We start from the raw sequence: 27,541 nt of genomic DNA on the forward strand, positions 1-27,541 counted from the left end.
TGTTGCTCTCAAGTTTAATTGCCAAGGGAAAACTTGAAGGAGAGGATTTAAAGACAAGTCGATTGTCCAAAAAGATGACCAACACTATTGACATTAACTAAGAAAATGAGATCGAAAGGATAAATTAAATTATCCTCTAACTTGAAGCAATTACAATTTACGTAGAAACCAAATTACCAACCATATTAAGAGATGATTGTTAAATTCAAGTAAATCCATCAGACTGACATGATGGACACTCAAAAAATTAACTTAACTAATCATCAATCACCCTGGAAATGGTGAAAGTGAATTGTTAAAATTAAGTTTATCATATTGATCAGATGAAGATGACCAGTCAAGAAAATTAAGTTAATATATTACTACTTTTAACTAAATCAAATGAGAATCTAATTTAAGTTAACATAATGATGATTAACAATTAGATGATTAATCAAATGACAAAAAAAAAGTGATTACGACAAATAATCAGTTTCATTTGAACAATATGGATGAAGATAATTCAGATTTTGTGAAACTGAATTGAAATTTTGATTGTGTCAAATTAATATCAACAAGATACATGAAGTAACTATAAATTATAATACATTTACCTTGTCAGGATATGTAACAATAATTATGATTAAGTAATGAATTCATAATAATTATTTAATCAAATTTCATGTGAATTCTGAACAGTAGATGATTAAAGTTGAACATAATAATAGTATCAATCAGTTAGACAAGTTGCTCAATTTAATTGGAAACAATTGTGAATTAAATTGTTGTTGATTCTGTGAAAATCTTAATCATTTTAGAAAAGTTTGGTTGTTTCAATGATTAAAATGGTAATGAATCAAATTAGAGTGACAATCAACCAAGGAAAGTGTTAAGAATTGAATCAATTTTCAACTTTAATCCAATAATATTATTTAATGTTTCGAGTGTGAGTTCAAGATGAAAACTCATTATTACATCAAGAATCGTGATCATGTTTATAATGATGATTATCATCATCATGATAAGATTATCATGAAGGAAGTTTTTTTTCTGGAAAAAAGTTCTGAACCTTTTTGTCTGATTATTTTGAGTTTCAATTTAATTCATTTCAAATTCATTGAGTATTTCATGTCGTTGCTTACAACCTATTGTTTGATTATTAATCATCTTATTCAATAGTATATTTAGTTGATAACAATTAAGACACAATTGATAAGATTAAGTGAAATTAAATGATCAATTTATTAAATTAAGTTTTAAATTGATCTGAAAACACTTTGCGATACTAAATTAGTTCAAGTTTTAATTGCGTTCTAATGGTTTACCATTTTTTGATTGTCCACAGTTAATTGTCACAATTAAACGATAGTTTTCCTTGTTTAGCTTTGATTCCATCAATATTGATCTGTTTTAATCCAATACGATTGGCAATTAGTCCTTGGACACGATTAGCAAATTCAATACTAGACTCAGATTCCTGTTGATTAGATGAAATGAGAACAATTTAAATTTCATTTGGTTAATTGTTGTTTGTTTAAAATTTACCTTTCTGATGACCGGTGGAAGATGATAAATATCAGCAACGACTGACCAATTGATTAACGTTTGAAAACAAAACCGATGAAACTTTGAGTTCTACTGTCCCAAAAGGGTTGACAATACAATTGATTGTACTTAATTGCAATGGGCCAAATTTTGCAATCCAATTCAAAAGATCCCTTTTTTAACATCATTATTGAATCAACTGAAGTGCAAGTACCTTCGGCAAATATCACCAACGGATTGTGATCTTTTTTACTTGCTCGTTCAATGATTCGTTGTTTAATCACTGCCGATCCATCAGTTGGCTCGCAACGGACAAAATTTCCGACCTTACTAAGCGACTTGTAGGTTGGATTAATTAGAAACCCTTTTTTCATGGCGAACATGAAACCAAAGTCTTTATATGTTTGTAGAACGGGAATATCAGTTGGCCCGGTGTGGTTTGGAATTGCGATTCCACAACCACCAAGGTCAAAATCACTTTGATCCACTTTCCATCGAAATATCAACTAGTTAATTAAAAATAATAGATGAATTCGTTTACAACTTACCTTTATTTTCATCTACGTGGTTGGTACAGTGCAAAAAGAAACTCACTCCGTTGAGACGAAACCCCATTCTACAAATTGACCCACGAAGAACTGAAATTAGCGGTGAATTCGGAAAAAAGATTGACAGTAGCTCTAGAAAACTGGTACCACCATAAGAACAGATCAACACCATGAGAAAGATGATCAATCGATGTGGTAACAAAATTCCTAATCTAATAGTTAGGCCACAATAATACAACAATAATCCTAAATTGTTCACCTTGTATTCATATTCTGATTCGTTGGGTTGCCATGTTGGTTTCAGGAGATTCCATAGGTCAGCATCTAACAATTAAATAGACCATTGAGATTCTGTTGATTAAAGTCACTAATTGTTTACCTTTCTCACTATAACCTTGTTCAATTTCCCGTTTAGTGTAACCTTCACATTTGATTGTCTCAGGATCTTCATTTGATTTACTAATTAATTTTCGTTTCTTTGTAAAAAACTCGCTCTCATTGTTGTGAATATACTAGAAAAAGATTGGTTTGAACTTTAGAACAGGATAATTAAGTTAATTGTTGTACTTACTTGGAACAATTTAGCCAAACAATCGAGGTAAAATGATTGAATACCCAAATTTAGCCCCAAAAAATTAACGACAATACAAAAAAAGGCCAAGTAAGTTTGATACTTTAAATACAATCCAATGAGATGAAACATTTTCACTGAAAACAAATCAATCAGATTCACTGACGAACCAACAATTAACTAATAATTAAAGTTACTAGAAACATATCTTATATACACATAGACACATGACAAATAGTTAGCAGCTAATTAATTAAGCTACACAATTTATAATCAATGGAAAGTTAATCAAATAAATGAGTAGACAAGTCTAGTTGATAATTGAATTTTCAATTTAATCAGTTGTAAAAAAAACGAGATAAATTAACAATTAATAAAATACTATTGAAAATATATAAATATGAAACCATTTCTTAGCTAAATGGTTAATACAATTAGTCAAACAATTAAAAAAATCTTTGAAATGATTAAGTAATTTTAATAAGATCGGGTGATCAATTCACCGTTAAGTCCAAGACCGAGTGATTGATTAGCATGATGTGAGAATGTATTTTTCGAGCCAATTGTAGCTGATTGTTGATTAATTGTTTCAACAATTGTTTCACTTGATTGGAAACTTTTATCGTTTTCCTCTGAATTGTTATTGTTACAATTACCATATTTAATTGTGTAGCCATCAAGATCAACCTTTTTCAATCCGATTTGATCAGCAATCAATCCTTGAACTCGAAGTGAAAATTCAATGCATGATTCAGATTCCTGTGAATGATCAAAATGAATGAGATTAATTTAGACTAATTAACAATTACAATTAAATGAGCAATTCTACCTTCTTATTGACCGGTGGTAAGTAATAAATATCCCCAACAATTGACCAATTGGTAAATAATTTAACACACAATCCCAAGAATCCAATGTGTTTACTATTCCAGAATGGATTACCATACCTTAGATCATACTGTTAATCACAATTAGAACAGAAAAAATCAATCAACAATTAGTATAATAAATTAGCTTCGTAAAATGGTTTCAATTGTCAATTGAATCTTGAAACAATTTGATCAACTTTCACAACTTTTCAATTTACTTTAAATTGTTCATTTGATTATATCAATACAAGTTAATCAATGTTCATGGTTCAATTATCATCTTAAATGATCAAATTTAATTGTTCTTGTTGGAAATGTAAGATTCATGTTCACTCTGTGAGTACATTTCTCAGTATAAAAGGTTAGAGGGAGGAAAAGTTTTTCTATTCGAATTTTTTTCTTCTTTTTTTCGAACAATATTTTTACGGAGAAAATTTCAGTTTCCATTGTTATCATATTGAATTCTGAGCACATTGTTCACCAAGTGAAATATATATTTTCTATTGAAGATGAAGGAAGAAGATGATGATTTTTTCCTTCAGTAACATTGTAACAAATTCAGGGTAAGTGATGAGGATGGAAAAGTTTAATGAAAACTGATGATCGTTTTCATTAATAACTTTTTCATCATGAAAAGGATCAGGATGAAGATGCGGTCGATTAAAGCTCAAAAAATGATACAGTTAAAGTTTCATTCTTGTGAAAATTTTCCCTCCGCATCTTCACATGGGATAAGTTGATCGTCTTTCAGCTTCATCAAAGGTCAGCAAAAATTTTCATCTTCTTTTAATTTTCTTACTTGTTTAACACTTAATCAACTCTAATTATAAATGTCACCATGTTAGTTGATCATGAATTTGGTGTTTTAATAATAGAAACAGGACAAAATTCAGAGAGAGAGAGAGAGAGAGAGAGAGAGAGAGAGAGAGTTCTGTTAGGGAAAGAGTCGAGTTCATGATGAATTCATGTTGATCTACTGATGAATTGGAAAATTTTCCGTTTCCGATTTGTATTCATCTTTGGGTTATCATTAACCATGAACGATTGATGATTTCTGAGATGAAGTGATGCCAATGTCATGAGGTGATGATGAAGATGATGACATGAGGATATGTGATAAAATTAACAATTGTAGCATTTGCATTCTGATGATGGAGCAAATTCATTGGTCCAAAAATGAACTTTCATCTTCATCTCCATCATGTTAAAGGCAAAACTCTGAACATGAGAATCAACTGATTAACTTTCAGGTTCAATGATCAGAATTGATTCGCATACAAATTAATAGTTATTAAGGATTTTACTTTCATCTGTAGTTTTCAATAAGATTTTTTTTCCTCAACTTGAATTCTGATGATCACCAACTTGTAACAATCAGTAAATAATTGAAAGACGGGAAAGTCCAGAGTCAACAATTGAATAAATTGAGCCTAATTGTTGATTTAAATTTGGTTCTAAAAAACTACCACTACAAACCAAATCATGATAATGATTATGTTGATTTCATTCAATTAACAATCATATGAAGTATTAATTTTTATTTTCAATTTTTTCATGCCTGAGGCCAAATGACAAAATCATCATTAAATTTTTACTTATATAAATTGTGTCAAAATTTATCATTCTGATTGTTAATCTTTCCAATGATTTAAATTGATTAAGTAGCAATCATTACATTGAAATGAAATAATTAATTAGCCGATTAAGTTAATTAGCTGATTTTTGTCAACTTTCTTGAGACTAATGTTTAATTGTCAAGTTGATCATCCTAATAATCAAAACCAAACAGTTTATATTGAAACTGTTTGCAGATTAAATCACAATTAATCCCATAGGAAATACTTAGTATTTTTTGCTCTTTGTGATATGATAAATAATCATCAGATTATCTCATTCAATTGTAATCTCATCTTCCAATGGAAATGATATTTAAGTTAATTGTCACCCAGAACCAGATTAACGTGTCTAAATCTTAATTTAACTCTTAAAACTATCCTAATGAAACAATCATGATGAGCTAATCATGGATCGATACTATTGTTTTATCATTCAGGTTGAAACTCTTTGGAGGAAAAAAAGTTCTAATAAGTAAGTTCGACGAGGAAAAAGTTTTTTTTTCTCCAATTTCTAAGTAACAATAATAATCCAATTGAATTTGAAATGGTAACTTTATCATCCAAGTTTCATGTTATTATTTATATAAAGTTTTATACATTGTAGTATCGATAAGTTTGAAAAAAGAAAATGAAAGTTAATTGTTGTTCCAATATATGAAAGTTATCCAACGAAAAAGAAACAATTTAACTCAGTTGAAACAATCTTTCAATAGACTAATCAATAAACTAAGTGTGAATTGAATCAGAAATAAGTTAATACAATTAAATTGATCATTAGTCTCGTATTACTATTGATGATAATCAGTTGAAACATGACAACTCTTTGTTTGTTTCAATATAAATCGAGACAAAATCAATATCTTAAGTTTCGATGGGACAATTGTGACAATCGAGATGAGAATGTAAAGTTAATTATTTACCTTAATTGCAATCGGATAAGCTGAACATCCGAGTTCAAAGGCTCCTTTACGGAAACGTAAGATACAATCGGTTGTGGTACAAGTGCCTTCGGGAAAGACAACAAGAGGATAACTAACGGGATCATGGACTCGGGACCGAAGTCGCTCTTTGATCGTCTCCTTTTCGCTAAGGTCAAACCAAACATTTCCCCCGCAAACTTCAAGGGTCGAGTAAAGGTAACCCAAAAGGCCATTTCGACGACGTCCCATAAAACTGTACCTTATATGTTCACCTAGTGCGATTATATCGATTGGTCCAGTGTGATTGGCAACGGCGACTCCTCCAGCTGATCAGAAGCGTTTCCAAAATCAAATCAAATCAAACCATTAATTAAGATTGTAGACAATCAAATAGAAAGTGTTTAATGTTGATCATTAACATACTAATGAATATTGTTCATTAATTGATTATCATCATCATCATCTTTATGTTAATTACTATTCGCTAATTACAATTAACATTCACCTCTTTAATGAGTTCACAACTTAAATGCAATTACATTTTCTTCATATGTTAATCATTGATTTGTATCCACGAGAAACCAAAACTTACTGTTTATTATCATGTAATTTGTTTTCCAATTAATGAGTTAATTAATTGCTATCTGTTGATGATTAAATTTACAAATGAATAATAAACATAACACTAATTACTATTAGTAACGATTTCATTGTAAATGAGATGATGATCAGACAAAATATCAAATAAAATTTGACTTAAAGGGAATGAGTAACGAAACGATTGTAACAATTTACTGATTGTTGATTCTGTGTGTCTCACCTTGATGACAGTTATGAGTCCCATGGTAATTAAAATAACAGCCAAAGTTTTGAGCAAACAAACGGAATGTAAGTCGCCAGCAAAAGTTATAGTAAAGGTCACGGAACTTATTAGCGGGCAGTACGTAGGCCAAATTGACCACTACGACGATCGTTTGAAGAAGAGTGTAGGCTAAGAGTAACAATCGAATCGGGAAAAGTAGGCCAAACCTTAGAAAAAGTCCAAATGTGAACAGAACTTTACCTAAAAAGGTCAATTGACGATCTTCATTTTGACCTTTGGGTCGCAAGGTTGATGTGAGAAGGTTCCAATGGTCCGGAGCTGTAATAAGATCAATGCAACAATTAGTGGATGATCAATAACAATTAGCTAATTACTTACATTTTGCAGTGAAAAATGACTCAACTTCCTGTTTGGTGTAACCATTGATCTTTGATTTTGATTCAGTTTCATTGCCTACTTTCAACTCAGCTGATGATTTCGTTTGATGGAAAAAAAATTTCTCATTTTTTTCAATCAACTAAAATTGAGAGTAAAAAAGATAGATCAAAATCGTAATTAGTACCAATGTGATTTATCGAGTATTTTTTTTCAGAAAATAAAGTTCATTCTAATTACTGAGATGATCGATGATCAAAAATACCCCACACCAAGGGAGTAAATAATTGGGATAAAATTTTCTCTTTCAATTGAAATTTCAATAGATTAAAGTTCATGATGATCCTGGTGGAATATGGAGAAGCAAAAAAGTTCATCTTCTTTCATGGAAGTCAAAGTAATTCAATATGTTTGTTTGTTTTTCTTTTTCATGATTATTGCTCTGATTTCCTCTGAATAAAATTCTGAATAGTGAATGGAATCTGTTTCCATTGCAAATGGGCATTCATTTCCTGATCCTGATTCTGTTATTGTTTTTTCTCTCTCTCTCTCTACGAACCCAAATGGAATTTTTTTCTACCTTCATGATAGAGAAAAAGTTTCAATTCCATGAGATGAATTTCAAGTTGTGAGGAAAATTTTTCGCTACATAATAGAATTGAATCGTCAATTGTGAGTTTGATGAATCGATGAAACTTTTCCCCTCATCATCATCACGACTATCTCATGGTAATCATGATACAAGAGAGAGATATAAAGGTGATGATAGAGTACGAAAAAAACGACAACATTCAGATACAGAAATTTTCCTCACCATTGAAAGTTAATTCAATCCAATTTTTTTGCTCATGGAAACATGATGATAGGAATACCCTGTGAGATACATCACCCAATTCCCATTCTATAACTGAACCTCATGATACTGAGAGTTTGTTGAAACAAGTGACAGAAAAAAACAATAGACATGAAAAGTTTTTTTTCCTCTTCCAATTTTGAGCTAATTTTTTGCCTTTTTCCAACAAGAAAAGTTCATTGAAACCATTCAGATCATGATGGTGATAATAATAGGGTTGACATCATGAAATAAGCTTATCTATTTTGTTGGTAGCAAAAGTGAATATCAAATTTAGAATCAAATGAAAAGGAAAGAGACTGAAAATTATTCAGAAAAGTTGAGAGATTGAAACTCAACCTAACAAGAAAAAGAAATCACCATGAAGATCATGAGACAAATACTGTTGCTTTTTACATGGTAAATGTTTAGCTTTTTGTTTAGATTCTCTGAAAATTCATTTTTATCTCTTTTTCTCTGGATTCGAATATTTTTCTTCCCTTTTCAATTTAAGATACAAAACATTACGAATACAATAGTTTATACTCCAAGTTGATTCGAGCAAAAAATATCTTCTATTTTTTTTCTTCTTACTCATTTTCTATTCCACTATTCAGTTACTATTCTCATCTTCATCATGTTGTATTCATCTCAATTTCTCATTCGTTTTCAGTCTTAATATTGGCTGAAACTCGAAGCATTAACAAAAGAGTTTCAACTTTGGTTCCCCTGTAAATTTAATCTTCCCTCGGTTGAGAATAATATTTTCCAACACCATGATGGTAATGAGTGAAAAAGAAAGAAAATTTTCATCTTAGCTAATAACAAGATATTCAGAGTTTTCAGAACTTTTTTCTTCATCACCATCAAAAGCTTTTCGACTCTCGTACCATTGGTACATCCTTGCGATCATTTCATAATTTTCAATCTCTATTCATGATCATGACCATGACCACGATAAGAGTAACGTGATATCATGAACATAATGTTAATAAAGCAAATCAAGTTCTGATTCGTATTAATCAGAGTGAGTAGAGAAAAGTTCATAGAGATTTGTTCGAATTCATTATGAACAAAGTTCGAGAAAAAAACTCAACCGATTGACTTTTCAAAGAAAAAGTTTACTACAGTTTCGTTGAATAAGAACTTTTTTTCATCTCTAATCTTTTCTCTGATGAATATCAATCCATTTGAATATTAAATATTCAATTACTGAATCGAGTTCAAGTTCTGGATATTAAATCAAGTCATTTATTAATTCATGGAGAACATTTATTTCCCTTGAACTGAAAAATATTCTATTCTCAGTATAAGAAGCTTAAGAATTTTCAAACATTCGAAAGCCTGAACATTTAGATACATATTTATTTCGAGCTCTTAACTTTATCTCCCAATCGAGATGAATAAGTTCATCTCTTGAAACTGAACTTACTCACAATCCATATTCTGAATAATCAGTTTCGATATTAAATACTAATAATAATAATAATCATTAAATCTCACAAGTTCAGGTCACAAATAGTTATCATGCTGATAAATTCACACGAATAATATTTCATGATGAAATGTTGTTGACCATTGGTGATAAACTGACCATAAAAAAGCAATATAATGTTGATAAGAAAACAATTTCATCCAAACCACTAACCCAACAATTCATGTTATCAGAATGATAATATTACTACCCCTGAGTTTTTTTCTTCCTCATTCTGATCTAGTAACAGAATCGAAGCCATTGTTTTGTCATGTATAACATGATGATGATCGTGGGGATGAGGGGGAAAAAGTTCCAACAAATTTTCGGTTGTTCGAAAACAAAAAATTTTCTTTTCTACTTTTGGATTCTCTCTCCTTCTATCGATTTTACTTTTGTCACTTTTTCTTACCTTGAACAATTTATCGAGTAATTGAACATAAATCCTTGATAGGCCAAAATCGAGTCCAATCCAGGTATTAACGATAATAAATAGAACTGAATAAAGGTAAATGTTGATTAAATGCTTGATACAATAAGCAAAAGATGTAACAATTAAGGTAATCATATTGAGTGTAATTTGTTTGATTTGTTGCAATAACAATTAAAATAAATTGTCAACTATTAATACGAACTGATAATGAACTTTTTTTTTCTTCGATCAAGAAAATAGTTAATTTGTTTTTCTGTAGTAATAAAATTGGGATGAAGCACAAGAAGGAAAAAGGAAACAAAGTTTATAAGGTAAAGGTGAACGTAATTAGTTAAATAATTAATGATAGAGACACAATTAGGGTTTACTAGTTGTGTGTAAGGATGGATGATGATGTTTAATCAATTTGATTAAGATGAAAATCACAAGTTAATTGTAAGAGAGTCGCGAGAGTAAGATTTGGAAACGTGAAAAACAAAAAAGTTTGCAATTAGCAATCAACTAATTGCTTGGACTAAAAAATCATTGAAAATTTACCATAGAAAAGTTAATTGTGTTGTGCTGCTTGATTAGCAATAGATTTTGTATTTACCTGTGGTTAAAGAGATGATGATCTTAATGATGATAGGGAAAGCAAATTTCCCCTTGGAAGATAAAGAGTGAGATCATTTTCCTTGAAAATCTCTCTCTCTCTCTCTCTCTCGATAAATTTATCTTCCATTTACCTGTTATCCTTGTCACTTAATCATCATCTTGTTAAGATTAATAATCTTCTATCTTAATCTTAATCTTTTTTGATTGCCTTAGATAAGGAAACGGAAGTTGAGACAATTTAAACTGAAATAAACAGTTACAGTTCAAAATTATCATCCAATGAACTCAACGATGTCTTGGTTTGATTTGAATTGTAACAATTAACCTTCCAATTGTCTTTAATTGACCAAACATCTTAATTGTCACAAACAAACAAATTGAGTAAATTATTTCACAGTCAACTGGATGATTCCTGTTTAAATTACTCGACTCCTTGATTAGTTAATTACTAACTAATCTAAATGTAAATTGGTGACAGTTTTTTTTATTTACACTCTTAATTTCAATTATTAAATTCAATTATCATTGTTTTCATTGTTGATTGATAATCAATGACAATAACAACATTGTATATGGTTTATTAAACTCTTGGGCATTAATTGTTCACAATTAAGATATTTACTGTTAGAAGCAATTTAATTTTCGATATCCTTGATTTAATTGTAAACCTTAATTTATTTTTTCTGCGTAAGAAAATACGAAAAAAATCAATTTAATTAATCATGATTAAGGTTGTTTTCCTTGAGTAGTTAACTTTGATTCAACTCTTATGGTGATTTCCAGATGATTCATTTATGAATCGCAATTAATTAACTCGTAGTGAAATGTTTAGTCAATAATTAAATCATTTGCTATGATGATTAACAATTAACATGCAAATTATTGTGAAATATTAAAAACAATTAAAGTAAACAATTTACGTCAATTATGATTTAAGGGGAAAAATGTAGTTACAATTTAACCTAATCAAACCGGTGATTAACTGATTTAAATATTGCACAATTGAAGCAATCAATTTTTCCCAGTTAATCAATATTGAAGTTTAACTTAAATTGCTGCAATTTAGTTGATGAAAAAACAAAATAAATTAGTAGATAATGATAATGATTAACCTGATTGTTGATAAAAATTAAAATTGTGCTTTTCTAATCATTACCTTTACCAGTTACAATGGTTAATGAAAATACCAGAATTTCATTAAATCAAATCAAGTTAATCGCCTGGAGCAATTTAATCATTTGGTTATTTGTTCATTTATTAAGAAAAAAAAATTCAAGTTAATCAATTTGAAAATTTAAATTATCTTCTTAAATATATGATTAACACTGATGATCTATCATTGAATTTACTCAACAATTAAAAGGTCATCAAACTGGATTAACTTAATTATTAACTCGACAAAGTGATTTCCTAACCTTCAATAAGAAATAAATAAAAATAAATAAACAAACAAACAAACAAATAAACAACAATTAAAGGACATGAAAACTGAATTTCCTTGAATCAGTTAAGACAAATTAATAGATTGTTATGATTAATTATGGTTGATTGAATTCATGGGCGACAATTAACTTGATCATTTTGGTTAATTGATTTGGTAGCTTGATTTGAATCTTCAAGGTGAAAACCTTATTCTTTTCGAGATTAAAAGTTATCAAAAGTTTTTCTTTGGTAACTTTTTATTGTTCACAAAGAATTAAGTTCATTCAGAACTTTTTTCATCCTCAACCACCATGTAAAATGTTTAATGCTTCATGAAAATTTATCTCTTCTTACAGGGTGTATGAGCTATTTGACCAGGTAACTTGAAATGAAAAGTCTTGAAACTTTTACAAGAAAAAAATTTCTTCCAGTGAATTAATCTCAAGGAATCAGTTGCATGATAAAAGATTTACATGATGATGACACCATCAATTGCTCAGAGTGATAAATATGATCACATTTACAATGGAGGTGCAATTGCAATTATTTGCATGGGGAAACAATGTTCATACTCTGTAATATCATCTGAAAACATTGATCATAAAACAAAAGTTGGAATCTAAATATTAATAATAAGATGATGAAATTATCAATTTGAATCAAGGTGAACACTTCAAGTGTGAATATCTCATGATCCTCATGAAGATGACCGATAGTCAATGACAAGAGATGTTAGTAATTTTAATTTTCTCATGAAATATTCAAATCTTTGTACATGTACCATGTATTCAGATTTTCATGGTAGGTCCATGATGAAATATCTTATCCCTAATGGTTCAGATAGAATTTAATTCTGGCAGAATTTCAATATTCAGTCTAAATATTTTCTCTCTCTATTCCTGATATATTATTGTTGGTTTAATCTTTTGTTGAATTTTGTAACATTGTAATCATAATTTACCATGTAAAAGTTATGATATAATCAAAAAGTTTCAGCTTAATTAATATTTAACATTTTCATGACAATTTTCATTCATTTTTCATCATGAAGAAAAGTTCATTATAATGAAATTGTTTTCATTTTCAGACAATGTTTACAAAAAAAACAGAAACAATATAAATACAATGAAAATGTTTGTTTTTTGATTAAAATTAAATTATCATCTTGATAATCTCATTACCTGATTATTTGGAAAACAATTCTGATTAATCTCAGGAAACTCAATGAAATAAGAGTCAACTTATCATGAAATTAGGTTTATCAATATTTCTGTACATTCAATTGTATTTAATACTCTGATTGAACACCTCAGAAGTTAATTAAAGTTCAGTTTACCATGAAGATTAGTTTGATTAACATGTTTTTAAATTGTATTTGGGTGACTTACAATCAAAGTGAGCTGTTAACAATCAGTGATTTTTTCGTGATCAGAATTAATTAGAAGACTCAAATTCTCAATGAAAGTGATGGTTCATGTTCATTTCATGTTCATTAAAAATGATTCATTGATAAAGTTACATTTAGAATCTGCCTTCAGATTCATGAACTTAATCAACTGAATTTCCGGTCTCTCTGTTATTTTTTTTCTGAATCATGCGAAAGTGAAAGGGAAAAATTGAACCAGAATTAACAGAATTTACTATTATGGTCAATCTATTGGTCAGTGCAAATCGTTTTGTTGACAGAAGAGGAAAAAAATTTTCGAAAACAAATCTCATCTCTGATTGGAAACAACATTATTACGATAAAATTCACCCTGTTCCTATTAGCACCCAGAACTCATGATGATATTTAATTTTTTCCTTCTCTCCCAATACATTGAGATTTATATTCACATTGACATCGCCCATTTAAAGTTATTACAAAGTATCAAATTTGCTCCTAGAAAGCTAAAGATAAAAGATAAGAAAAGTTCATTGGAAATTGTGAGTTCTACTCAGTCATTTTCATCTTCACCCTGTTTTCTATGGAACAAAGAAAAAAGAAAGTAAAAATACTAAGCTAAATTACTCGAAATGCTATTTGAGATGCTCTAAGATCTCATCATTCTCCCCACCCCTCAACTCACTCCCACTGAACTTTTCTTCTTTCATGATGATTTTCCCACTAAACTGAAAACGATCCACAGATAATCACATCTACAGAGGCAGCACAATCTACTTTTATCATCATTATCATCCTCATCCTCATCTTCATCTCTCACTCTTTCTCGTTTAACATTTTCTTCAGTAAGTTCTCAACTTTTTTTTTTCAGTTTCACTCTAAACTTCAAGACGATTGTTCAATAGACAACAATAGTAACATCAACATGATTGTTCATTATTATTCAATGTTTATCATCGCCTTCTAACAGAAAAAAAATAACACAGAAATAAAAGTGAGAAGAAAAAGTTGATCTACAATTTTTGTTCTCATACAAGAAAGAGGATTTCATTCTGAACTTCTGATTCGGAATTTTCCATCATCATCATCTTCATCATCATCTCTCTTTCCATACTCCCACTTATCTTGACTTTTCTTTATTCCATATTCCAATTCATTCTGTGTTCACCAACCAAACAACCAACTTACTGTGTCCATCATAAGTTAACAACAAACTACTGGACATGATAATAATAATCTCCATGAGTCCTAATTTCATCCTCATCAAGTTAAACCCATGAATAGAATGTATAACAATTTGAATGAATCAAATCATCAAATGTTATCAACCATCATCACCACTTTAATAATCATCTCGTCATCTTTAATACTAGCATCTTCATTATCTCCATCATCTTCATCCTTATCATCATCATTATCTCAAGTGACTCTCATCCATCTTTCTTGATTATATTATATTACATCTTCCATATAAATATCGTGTCTTTCATCATCTTCGAGACGAACAAGAGAAAAAGTTCTTATTCTTTGTTCGAGACGAAAAAAAATTCGAAAAAAATATCAACTCGCTTCACATGCTGATTCAACTCTTTTTTTTTTCTTACTCCATTTTCTTACCAAGTATTAGCACGTAAATGTATGTAAATCTTTGAGCATCCACCACGTTCAGTGCTGAGATAATCTGAATACACACCAAAGTATTTAATCAACTAATCATCAACATCAATCACTCGAGTGTAACAATAGATTTTTTTTCAGTTTCTATTAAACGAGACAAATTGAGAAAAAAGTTACGAATTCTTAGAAAAGTTTCAAACTTTGGAACAGAATAGAAAAAGGAAAATGTTCAATATGTGTTCCAATTTATCTCCATGATAATCTTCACATTGGACTCATCATTGTTTCGCACGTTTTGACTACGCTCACAATCATAATCGATACTCGAATTGACATCGTAATCGTTGATGGGAAATTTGAAGTTAATCTGTTATCCAGGTCAATGGATTTTACAACGATATTATTTTATTATCATTATAATCATTTACTTTATCTCACTTTATCCATGCTATCAATCAATCCAATACCCTGAGATACTTGGTGTTGGTGGTGGAAGACAACATGAAACAAGTAAATCAATTCAATCAGTTATAAAAAGTTCACCTTTTATCCAGAATGTCAACTCATCAATATCATTTAATGAACATGATGATAATGAGAAAAATGTTCAAAGTGATTCAGTTTCCCATTCATCTTATCATCAAACTTATAATTCATGTTTATTTATCTACGATGAAATCGAGACAGGATTCATTAGCTCACCAAATTTTCCTGGACCATTTCCGGTTCCTATCCATTGTACCTGGATAATAAGAGCTCCCATAGGTAATGTTATTACACTTTACTGGACACAGTTTTACCTGAAGGAAGGGTTTTCTGCCACCGAGTATGCATTTTACATCAATTCAACCCTTAATGCCGGTGGGTCAAATCTGTTGACCAGTTATATTGAAGGTGATTTGATTCCTTTGGTAACAGGTAAACCAGTTCTCGTCCTTGAAATGACCATTACCGATGATCGTAACATTTATCTTCGTAACATGGATTGGTTTCTTAATGCCTATGGTTTTAATATAACTTTTACAATCGTCCCATTTAATACACTGGTTGGAAATAAAATTATTCAAGATTATTGTTCTGTCTTCAAGTGCTCATTTAATGGTCAGTGTTTAGCCTCTAGAGACAATAAAGTTCAATATTGTTCATGTTTCCCTGGATTCTTTGGACGATTCTGTCAGTATGGACCTAAATGTGATCCACAAAAAGGGATTAATCCATGTAAAGATGGGACTGATTGCAGGTAATAATAATTAACATGTTAATCTTTTCACAATCAACATTGATTATCATGATAATACACTCGATAGATATTGTTACATGAGTACACAGAAACCCATAGACAGATACAGAGGGTCACATAAAAACCTTAATCTTAACCCAATGGTGATCATTATCTTGAATTATTATTATTATAATCACAATGTGATTAGCTTAACAATAACATTTCTTGATTGAAATACTTAGACTTAATCTGTTATCTAGACAATTATTTTCATCAAGAGATTAATCAAGAGATTTGTTTATAAATCTATTGATAGTAAACTGCAATTACAATTACAATCACAATTACTGATTACAAACGATAAAGAAATTCACAATTTTCAAAGTTAATTCAGTTGATTTGAGTTAATCTGATCATCACATTTTTATATTTCCAGTGTTCTGATCATTGATGAAAAATAATCAGTCTCCTCTAATTATCATTAGTTTTATATTGAGAAGGGGAAAAAAATTCCTATTATCAATATTGATTAACAATTAGCTGAATATTTTACAATCAACCCTTAAAATCAATAATAAACATGATAATCGTTACCTCTGGTTTAGTGTTGATTAAATATCAATAATCATAATATTCAATTTGCTATCATCATCATGATTTTATGAAGATAATCAATAATGATTCTTGTTAATTATCCTGGAGATAATGATAATGACCATGAATTTATTATGAAATAGTCATGACAATGAAAACATGAATATGAGGATGAAAAAAAAAGTTCTGAACGATTTACCATGTTAACTGAGCTTTTTTTTGACAAAGATAATGATTATCACCACCGATGCTTGGATAATAATAATCATGATGGTGATGATAGCGATTATTAATCAGTGAGTTAAATACTGATGGAGAAGGGAAAAAAAGTTCCAATAATCACCATCATCATGATAATAATACTCATGGATTCTTATCATGGATTATTGTTCAATCTCTGTATTTTTTTTCTCTTGTCACAATTTCTCATGATAATTTTTTCTTACCTCCTGATGACCCATAGAGAGTTCAGAACTTTATCATTTATGTGAATCTTTCATTCAGATCTCCTTGTATCTTAAATACACTTTAGTTCACACTCAGTGAGTACAAGTTTCCATGTTTGTTTTCAGTTTCAACATGAGACTGAACTTTTTTTTGTTCATTCAATTCATGTTGATGATAATGATGAGACATAAACAGACAAAGATGATTCTCTCTATGATTTTTTTTTCTTCATCCTATTAACTCATCAAGTTTACAATTAGGAGCATTTTTTCCTCTTCCATGTTTCTCTGAATTGTGGAGAAAATCATCATTATCAGAATCAGGAACGTATCATGATGATGATTATCTTTCTTTACTTGAATTCAACTCTTTTTTTTTGTCTGAAAAGCCAATCAAATTTTTCCACCATCATCATTAGCACCATTAGAAAACCCTTTCAATCTGTGTTCAGAATATCTAAACTTTCACCAAAAAATATCCTCATGATAAAGGTTATTATTGTGTCTCCAAATTTGAGATGAAAACTCTTGCCAAGAAGATTAGAAACTTTAAACTTTCCCTTTCCAATCCTGAAGGTGACTCGAAATCCACCATGAGTTTCACCCTCTCATATTGAATTTCATGGAGACGGTTTCAACTCTTTTCAATCCTTGTACAGAACATGATAGTGGTTATAATGTTATCTTCAGCTTAAAATAACCAAAAGATTCATTGAGAATCATGTTAGTTTCCTGTCTCATCAATTAACATATAAACATCACTGGGAAGTGAAATTCCCACAGACATAACAAAATTAGCTCAATCCGTTGATTATCATCATCAATGGTTTCATGATAATGTTACCGATACATTATATTGAAGTTAACCAAGGAAAATGTTGTTACTTGGTAAACAATTTTCCTTATTAGTTTTTTCATTGAGACCAACTAATACTTTAAAAGATATTGTGTCAATAAGCTGAATCAATGTTATCAATTTTCAATCATCATCACTTATCATGATGAAAATAATGATGATGATGATGATGGTGGTGGTGGGTGGAGATGAGGTGTTTCTTATGGTATATCTTCATCTTCATCTTTTGTGGATAAAATTGTTGACATTTAGATGATGTACAAAAGTAAGAAGGTCATTAAGGATGGAGATGGATAAGATGATGATGATAATTGGATAAAGTAGGCAGAGGGAGATACATTAAAGGGATGAGAAATCATAAGGTAATAATGCAAAAAGAGGTTCAATGATAAAATCACCATGAAATAAGGTGAAACCTGAAGCATTTCTGTATATGAATTACATGATGCATCAATGTCAACTTGAGTCATCATTTGATTCATCATCGCAATCAACTGAATCATCTTCAGAACTTTTTGCCATCTCTTCACGATATTCATCCAATTATCATTATTATTTTTTTACTTTTTTCGATGTTATCATTTTATCAGATAATTTGTTAACTTACTAAGTAGTAGAGAGAGAGAGAGAGAGAAAATTATCATCTCCTTATCATCATAACTCTCATTTTTTCATCAGTTTAAGTCTGTCATGGTGAAACATGATAAACTTTAATCAAGAAGTTATTATATTGCAAAAAAGTAATTGAATTTTTGAAATTGGTTACTATAAAAATGGACGACAGAATAATCTGAATTTTAATATTTTCTTCCTCCAATATATTCACATGTAAATGCTGATGATAAAGATGCAAACATGGTGAACAATATCATCTCTTAGTCAACTGAACACAAATTTTTATGTACAGAATAAAATATCAGAATGAAATATCGTTTCTTTGGTGTGTCAACTTCTGTTCAATTGAAACAGTTTTCAGGGTAAAGAGAGATAGAAAGAGGAAAAGGAAGAGATTCCATGATGAGAGAGAGAGATAAGAAATAGGAAGATGAGGTGGATGAAAGGGAGAAAATCGTTTTTGAATACATATGACAAACTTTTTTTTTCTATTCATTTTTTTTCTTCCCTTCTTTTCACCATGATAACGATAATAATACATGGAAATGATAAATCGATTCTGTATTCATCATTATCATCACTGATGATGATGAATATTATTTAACTGAAACGACAGCCAAGGATGAAGATGTGATGATAAAGTTAAATTCATTACACTTGAATTAGTTGACAATTAGTTTTTTCAATTGTGATTAACTTTCCAGTAAAAATGTAATTTTCATCCTCATCTCATTCAGGGTAATGAAAAGTGAATACCTCAATTCAATTAACCGGAAACACCATTGAATGTAAATAATAATAATGTTATTTATTAAATGGTAATCAATTGATTATCGACCTCCTAATTGAATGGAAGGTTAAATTGTGCTATGGAAACTAATTAACCTTAAAATCGAATCATGTTGATGGTCAAGGTGTGAGTTTCATGGTAATAATAACTGAGCCAAAGTTCAGTGTGGCTGGGAAAAGTTCATTTACTGATTATGACTATCACTCTGAAGATAATAATCACTCTGAATTTGATTACTAATGATACTTTTCCTCTTTAATCATGATTAATGAATTTTGAACAGTTCCCGTTGATCAACATGATTGATTGTTAATCTAATTTCTCATGGTGTCTAATTTTTTAAATAATAATAATAATGACAACCAATGTTTAACAATTAAGTTTAAATTGTTACAACGATTTCATGTTGATAACTTTTACTACAAAAAGACTAGTGATTGATAATGATTCAGTTAACTGATTATTCTGGTTTGATTAGCAATAGTTTGTTAATTTATTTTTGTATACTAATTTCAATAGGAATATTTTTATATTGATGACAGTTAACTTTTCAATAGTTGATTGCTTGATATTTCAGCCAATTATTTCAGGAATGGTGGTGATATTTTTCATGGAAACATTCATGAGATTGATTAAGGGAAATAATAATAGTTAATGAACAATTGTATCATGTTCCAATGAACTGGAGTCATGAGTTTATCGGATGAAATTCTGATGATGAGCATCATGGCTACAGGGTGGAATAATGTTTTCATCTTTCATCGTAATTGGTTTTAATTATGTTCATTGGTTTGAATAAACTTCCAACTGAAGTTTGAACTTTTTTTTTACAGAATTTCAGTTGAAATGAGAATCAGTTTTGCGCTTTGACAATTTTTGAATCATTGAATTTTATTAGTTCGATATTTTTTTATCAGTAATCATGAATTTCATCATCATCATCATGTTCAACTTATCCAGAGTGCTAGTTATTGAATTACAGATTCAACCTCTGAATAAGTCACTGGAAAAAAAGTTCAAGTTTGAATTCAATTGATAATATTAACTGAATGTCTCCCGAAATATTATTGAATCAACATTGAAACCGATTTTCAATGTTTGTCTTCATGATTTCATTGAATTTTTATCCTGTCACCAAGTTTTCAAATTCTCAAATCAAAATTGTCTTATTCTTACCTTATATACATGGTGGTTTTAAAATGTTTACTATTTGGCTAAGTAGCTGAAGCCATTTTGTGGTTTAACAATCAAATGGGTGAAGGACTAGAAGAAACTAAGAGTAATCTCCTCAACTGAATTTTGACTTTTCTCCTCCTTATTTTCCGTATCAAATTTTATCATGTATCATGAGTAATGATACATTCAGAAGGATGATGATAATGTTATCACTCTCAAGGAGTTGACAGGAGTGGGTAAACTTTGACTATGGAACAAGATGAAAATCACCCGAAGCAATTTAAAGTTCAATCTTTGAAAGTCAATTGAACTTTTCGATTGCAAAATGACAAGATCACTTCATTTAGACGGTGATTTAATTCATATCAACTACTTGAGAACGATAATTGTTATTATTAGGATTTCATGACAGGTAATCAGAGCTGAGAAAATTATTAAAATGATAAAATTGGCTCGGTTATCAATAGCTCGAGGATAAAGTAAAAGCTATGACGAACCTTTTTGTATAATATTAATAACATCATGGAAATTGGAATTAGAAACAATTAATTGAGTAACCAAATTGCTGTTAGTTAATTGATTGTTAATTTTATATCCACATAAATGGATGTGAGTGATGAGCTTGGTTCATATGCATAAATGTTTGCCACCATAAACATTTAATGGTAACATTAAACTGATTGAATATCTCATGAAATGAATCCATGTATTGTCCACTGTTCAATATCCTCCCTGAAGCAATTGAATCATGAGTATCTAAGGAACTGAATTGGAGAGAGAGAGAGAGAGAGAGAAAAGAAAAAAATAACAATTCCTTTCCATTCTTTAGTATATGTACATTGTTCATTCTGTTGATTTCATTTTCTCATTTTCTAATCCATTTCATCATTCACCATGATGATGATTATGGTGATGAAAAAATATGAACATCTACAGAGTGCAATGAATTCATTTCCCAGGATATAACTTGACAAGCTGAGAAAAAAATAAACGAATATAAAATTATATATATGAGACAAGAATTCATATTCAGAAGCTTCATGATGGTGATAATATCATGATAACATGAGACATTATCTAAACGGATATTTAACTAGCAGTCATGATGATAAGTGGGTGGAGGGAGGATGAATCTAGTTGTGAACATGGAAACAATCATAATAATAATCTGAGGAGACACAAACATTTATACATTTCATCTGAATTCATGGTGTTTCCAGTTATCCAGATAATTATATAACTTGATACCCATGAATAGATAATCATATTTTACTTAACATGTCACCATAATGATAATAACGTTTTCATGGTGATTCATTGATTCAATCATATTAATATTGTGCTTGTGATTTTATTTCCCATAAGCCTGATTCAGTGAAACTTTTCATGATACCTTTGAATAACTGAATGGATCTTGTTTCAAGGTTGATTTTGTAATCTCGATACACCACAAAGGGTGGATGATTATCACCATGAAATCATGATGATTAACTAAAACTATTACCAAATAACCGTCTGGGAATATGAATCTCTATGGTCAGTAGTATGTGGATGAAAATTATAATTTTAATGACTGAAGGGAAAATCTTGAATACTCCATGAGTCTATGGATAAGTATTCGGAATAATATTTATGAATTCCACTTCAAGCTATCATGAGCGGTTGATAGCAATTCTTGAGCATAGAGTAAAATATTAATACTTACCGATTCTGAATGAAATTATCATGTTTACCTGGTGAATTATCCAGCAATTTCTCTTCTTCGTCATTGAATTAACAGTAAATTTTATTCGAAATGGTGAATATATAACAATACTAATAGAAAATGAATATAATATTTGTTGAATAAAAAAATTTCCAACAGAATTTTAGATTACCATGGAAATCATGTTTCCTTTTCTTACCCATAGTATTTATCATTTCTTTTTCGATATTCCGAGAAAAGTTCTGACGATAGGGAATGATAATCATGGTAATAATATGTTACACCCTTTGAACTAACAATATGTAGCAAAATTTGATCTTCCGGTTTTTTCTTCAGAATTTTTTATCTCATTCGAAGTTCCCATTTTTTTATTACCTCTGAACTTTTATCACGAATTTTCAGATACTCGAGTTATGAACAAGACAAAAAGCGATTAGAAATTTTAATAGTTAATTAACTTGACATCGTTTGATGGTTTATGATAACCATAATTGGAAGGGAAAAAAACTCATAACTTTTTTCATATTTTCGAAAAAAATTTAAACTCAAACTTCATGTTCCCTGAGCTTTGCTCAACCTTTTGTTTCTCTGTTTGTTTAATAATTCATGCATTTTACTGCATATAACTTTTCATGGTCACTTGAATTCTTGCATTATTTTAGAAGAAAAGTTCTGAATAAAATGCTGGTCTTACTCTGTGGCATTTAAGACTTTTTCTCTTCTTCTCTTTTAAATTCTATTGTTTCCTTTTCCTGTCTCATTTCAATGTGAATATTAACCCATGAATATATTTCCATTTAAAATTCTTGAATAGAGAGAAGAGAGAGAGAAGAGAAATCATTCCAGGCCATTTATATTCTCAGCATCCTCTATCTTATCTTGTCATTATCTTCATCATGACATCAAAAATAATGAAATTACTCATTTTCCATGAGAGTTGAAGGTTACCAAGTCCACCATCATGATGATATTTTCTTCAGCTGAAAGAGGAAGAATCAGATTTGCAAATAATCAGGTAACTTTTTTCATCTTTTCATTTTAGGAAACTTGAAATTTTTACAAAGATGAGGATGATTAGTGTGATGACAAGTTTCTCTCTTACTTTCTAGTTCTTATTAAATAATTTATCGAATTCATTATTCGCTAAACTTTTTCATTTGAGATTCGGTCGTTGATCTTTGCCTGTTACTGGATGAGATGGCATCAAATGAGGCTTATCATGAGATATGAATAAGAATGAGAGAGGGAGAAAGATGAAATGATGATATGAGGTGGGGGTAGATGAAGAATGTGTGATGAACATTAATTAGCGTGAAGAATAAGATATGACAATATCATAATGAGTTTTCTGTCAGTTGGTGAGATAAAGATGGAAAGATAAATGAGAAACCGAGATCATCACTTTACTTTGTCGTAACATTTCATAAGCATCAGTTTAACACTAGCCCGATTTCTAACCACCATAACCCAAACTCAAACTAAAAGAGTGTCAGTAACAGGCCAGGTTAATCGCGAGCTACAATCAACCAGGGACAACGTCGCATCAAAGGTCACTATACTTGAAATTGATCAGTTGGTCAATAGATACACATTACCAATTGGTTATCACTATCGTATGATAATAAAATCTTATGGAAAATCCCATGAAAAGTTATAATTAAAGCTTCACTAGCACTCAAACACTATTAATAATAAAAACAATGATACAATGTATTAATTTGACTGAGATATGGACCATCAAATATGGACAAAGAATTGATTGGAAAAAATCATTTAATATAATAAATTATATCGTCGAAACGATATAACAATTTAGATTCTTCCTGGATACTTACCATGTATATTGCATATTAATATTGTTTCTTTGATATCTCTGATTCAATATCTGTTATATTTCCATCCTATTCAGCATCTTGAGACGAAAAAGAGTTAAATTATGAGCAAGATTCATGATAACTGAATTAACGATGTATCTTTTTTCCCTATGGTTATATATCGATAATTATGGTAATTAATTATCTTGAGCTTTATTACCATCATTATAATTATATCTTCAATTATTGAGTTTTAAATGAGCATGTGGTTGATTATATCATGGCGTTTGATGGTAAAGAATTTTTATTGATGAAATAGATATTGAAAAGGAAAAGGAAATGATTGATTTTTTCCTTTTCCTGAATTGCCAAAAGTTCATGAAAAAGTTCAAAAGACGATGGCAATCAATGAATTACATTATGGAGAACAAAACAAGAAAATAATTCATTATCCAGAGTAAATTGTCTCCTCAGTTTTTTTATATAAAAAATTAAACATACTCATATCTTCATAATAACCTCGAACTTTGTTGGCATGGACCAATGTCCAAAATGCTGCGTGTTTGTTTATGCAGAAGAAGGACACACATATGAAATGGTTTAAAGCTGCTCTTTCAATAACAACACCAGTCTCTCCAATGATGAACTAACAGCATCAGTATAGTTTCTTTGTATGCCAGAAATACATTTTCATATGACCATAAATAACGAGTCGGCTTCAGCACCTTAAATTCAATTTCGTAAACGATTCAAGTAAATAGCTCTGTTATTTCTTCGCTTGTAGACCCGTTTGAAAAGAAGAGCTTGTTCATTAGTTATCATATTAGAAGACATTTTCTAAGAAAAAATGAAAAAGTAGAAAAAAATTAGTATTAAGAATAAAGAAAAGTTTTTGTTTCGATAGTTGAAAAATTGTCAACAAATCTGCTTGATGTTGTAAGAAAAGATTTTAACATGTTGCCTGTTTAATTGTGAACAACTTGAAAAAATTTAAGAGATTTGAAGATTCGGATATTTCAAAGTTCTGAATTCAAATGAATTGTACAGGGCTATTCAGCTATTTTCGCCAATATTTTTTACGATTTTCTCAGTAACTAAGAGTCAGCAACACTTGAGACTTGAGTGGTGTGAGTTTGAGTTGTTCAGTTGTTATATCAAAATATCAAGGTCATCGGTAATATAGCGCGTTTCAAGGTCATTTGATAATTTTATTATTCTCAACGCTCATTCATCCCGGTTTACGATTTTGAGGTTGATTGTAACTTTCAAGTAGAATATATTGCAGTTTAATTAAAAAGTTACTGAGGTTCTTTAATAAACCAAACTTATCTTAACAGTTGATCCTAAAGTCACAAAGGCCTGAAAACTTGATACCAGTGTTTTCACGCATACCCGTTTATGTCAATGACATCAAATGACCTTGAAACGCGTTACTTTACCGATGAACTTAATGACTTTGATATTTTAATATGACAATTGAGTAGCACTCAAACTCACACCACTCAAGTCTCAAGTCTCTTTGACTCTTAGTTGCTGAGGAAATCGCAAAAAACATCGGCGACAATAGCTGAATAGCCCTGTAGAACTTTCATCTATCGCAAGTTTTTCATGTAATTCATACTAAAAGTGGCTTGTTATTGGTTAGGTTAGGTTAGGTCAAAGTCAAATTCACTTATTTCCATCAAAAGGATAACTTTGGTGCAAAAACAAACAGTTAAATTGGACTTTATTGCTCCTTCGCCTGGTGATTACTCTTATACTTTATATTTCATGTCGGATGGATATTTGGGATGTGATCAGGAATATAAATGGAGACCGTGAACATCATGTTCAGTTACTTGAAAATCACGTAACAGAAACTCAATATAAAATTAATTAAACAATTTAATTTGGTTTCTAAAATTTCAACTTTCATGTTGATTGATTAATTGAATCAACCAAATAATTAATTATTGGTAAGATGCAGATAATTGAACCAAATACAGGATCATAGGAATAATAATTCATTCATTTACATGATAAATTTGTTAAGAATCGTAACAATAAAATAATACAATCATATTAATTCAATTTACACCTGAATTGACTTATAATGATCAAATTTAATCTAATATTATCTGCGACTAATGATTAACAAATTTTAATTGTGAATTATGAGCTAAATTGTAATTTTCTTTTACTGTAATTAGATTTAATTGCAATATTATTGTTTAGCAAGAAATGGTTCATGATATGCTAACATGATGAGAGAAGCAATTTGAGGAAAAATTAACTGAATCAAAGATGATAATGGTTTAGGAAATGATGATTACCATGAAAATGAATATCATGTAATCATCATTTAAATGGTAAATAATAATAATACAAACAATTGATTGAATAATTATCGTCATTAACCTTAATGGGTCCATAAAGTTTTCTAAATTGTTTAATAAGGTAGAAAAAATTGAGAAAAAAATGAGTAAAAAAAGTTCTGATGTGATTCATTTTTTATCTCCCATCACATGTATCATGAAAATGATGATGTAAAGACAACTTTGAATGAAAGTTTTGTGTTCATGAGTTGAATCAACACAAGAATTAGCATCACAATTGTTAAGAATCAATGATCCATTATAAAAGTTTTTCATTCACTCGAAACTTTTACAATTACCATGAACTTATCATAGTGAAAAATAATAGACTAGAAATTTGGTTTATGTCATGATGATTTTGATTCTTTGATTGTTTTGTATTATTTTTCAGAAATGTAAGCAATAAAAAGATACATTGAAATCATTGATTTTCGCCTGACTCTCTCTCTCTCTCTCTCTCTCTCTCTCTCTCTCTCTCTCTCTCGTTCTCATACTCACTTCCTCTCTGAGCATTTCCAAGAATTTATGATGATCATCATGATGATGGTTAATTTCTGATTCATTTTTCATAGTTTAAACTTTTTACTGTTCCAAACTTTTTCTGGCTCAAAGTCTTGAAATAATAATCATGAATTTTAGTGTTAGAAGTTAATAAAAAATGGACAGTGTCCAATATAATAATATGACAGTAGTATTATTGTAATAGATGAAAGGAAATAGTTGTTGCAACAGAAACCATGATAATAATGGACGCTTTTGATTATCTCACAAGCCTGATGATAACAATGAGATGGTCATACAATATTTATGAATAAAAAGATTTAACAAAAAGTTATCAACATTACTAGAGTTATACATATATTGATTAGCTTAATGAATACTGATTTAACCATTGATTTATACATAATTCGATAGATCAACTTTTGATAATATTGTACCATAATGACATGATGATAGTTCATATAAT

At 29.7% G+C, this 27,541-nt stretch overlaps 2 protein-coding genes across 2 annotated transcripts in view; one reads left to right on the forward strand and one right to left on the reverse strand.

Annotated features, from left to right (window-relative positions):
* Nucleotides 1–234: 234 nt before the first annotated feature.
* On the reverse strand, nt 235–10,562 carry LOC128386144 (glycerol-3-phosphate acyltransferase 3-like). Its single transcript, XM_053345132.1, has 10 exons — nt 9,965–10,562; nt 7,250–7,388; nt 6,869–7,189; nt 6,049–6,374; nt 3,473–3,601; nt 2,644–3,402; nt 2,452–2,584; nt 2,073–2,396; nt 1,525–2,011; nt 235–1,456 (listed from the first exon to the last, which is right to left on the reverse strand). The coding sequence occupies exons 1-6, from the start codon at nt 10,118–10,120 to the stop codon at nt 3,121–3,123; spliced, it is 1,353 nt and encodes a 450-aa protein (XP_053201107.1). The 5' UTR covers nt 10,121–10,562; the 3' UTR covers nt 235–1,456; nt 1,525–2,011; nt 2,073–2,396; nt 2,452–2,584; nt 2,644–3,120.
* A 3,715-nt stretch (nt 10,563–14,277) lies between these two features.
* LOC128386134 (uncharacterized) overlaps nt 14,278–27,541 on the forward strand; it is a 36,509-nt gene continuing 23,245 nt past the window's right edge. The window contains exon 1 of the mRNA XM_053345119.1: nt 14,278–16,242. Coding sequence (XP_053201094.1) covers nt 15,350–16,242 — 893 coding nt within the window. The 5' untranslated portion in view covers nt 14,278–15,349. The remainder of the gene's footprint in view (nt 16,243–27,541) is intronic.

The sequence above is a fragment of the Panonychus citri genome, unplaced genomic scaffold (assembly GCF_014898815.1).
Source record: "Panonychus citri isolate SS breed McGregor unplaced genomic scaffold, ASM1489881v1 Contig00063, whole genome shotgun sequence".
In the NCBI taxonomy this organism is placed as follows: Eukaryota; Metazoa; Arthropoda; class Arachnida; order Trombidiformes; family Tetranychidae; genus Panonychus; species Panonychus citri.

Excerpts from the sequence above, each read along its gene's own strand:
- LOC128386144 (XM_053345132.1), bottom strand. The coding sequence starts at position 10,120 with ATGATTACCTTAATTGTTACATCTTTTGCTTATTGTATCAAGCATTTA. Across the intron at positions 7,389-9,964 it reads TACTCGATAAATTGTTCAAG|TTGATTGAAAAAAATGAGAA; the intron begins GTAAGAAAAAGT and ends TCTCAATTTTAG. Across the intron at positions 6,375-6,868 it reads GACTCATAACTGTCATCAAG|CTGGAGGAGTCGCCGTTGCC; the intron begins GTGAGACACACA and ends GCTTCTGATCAG.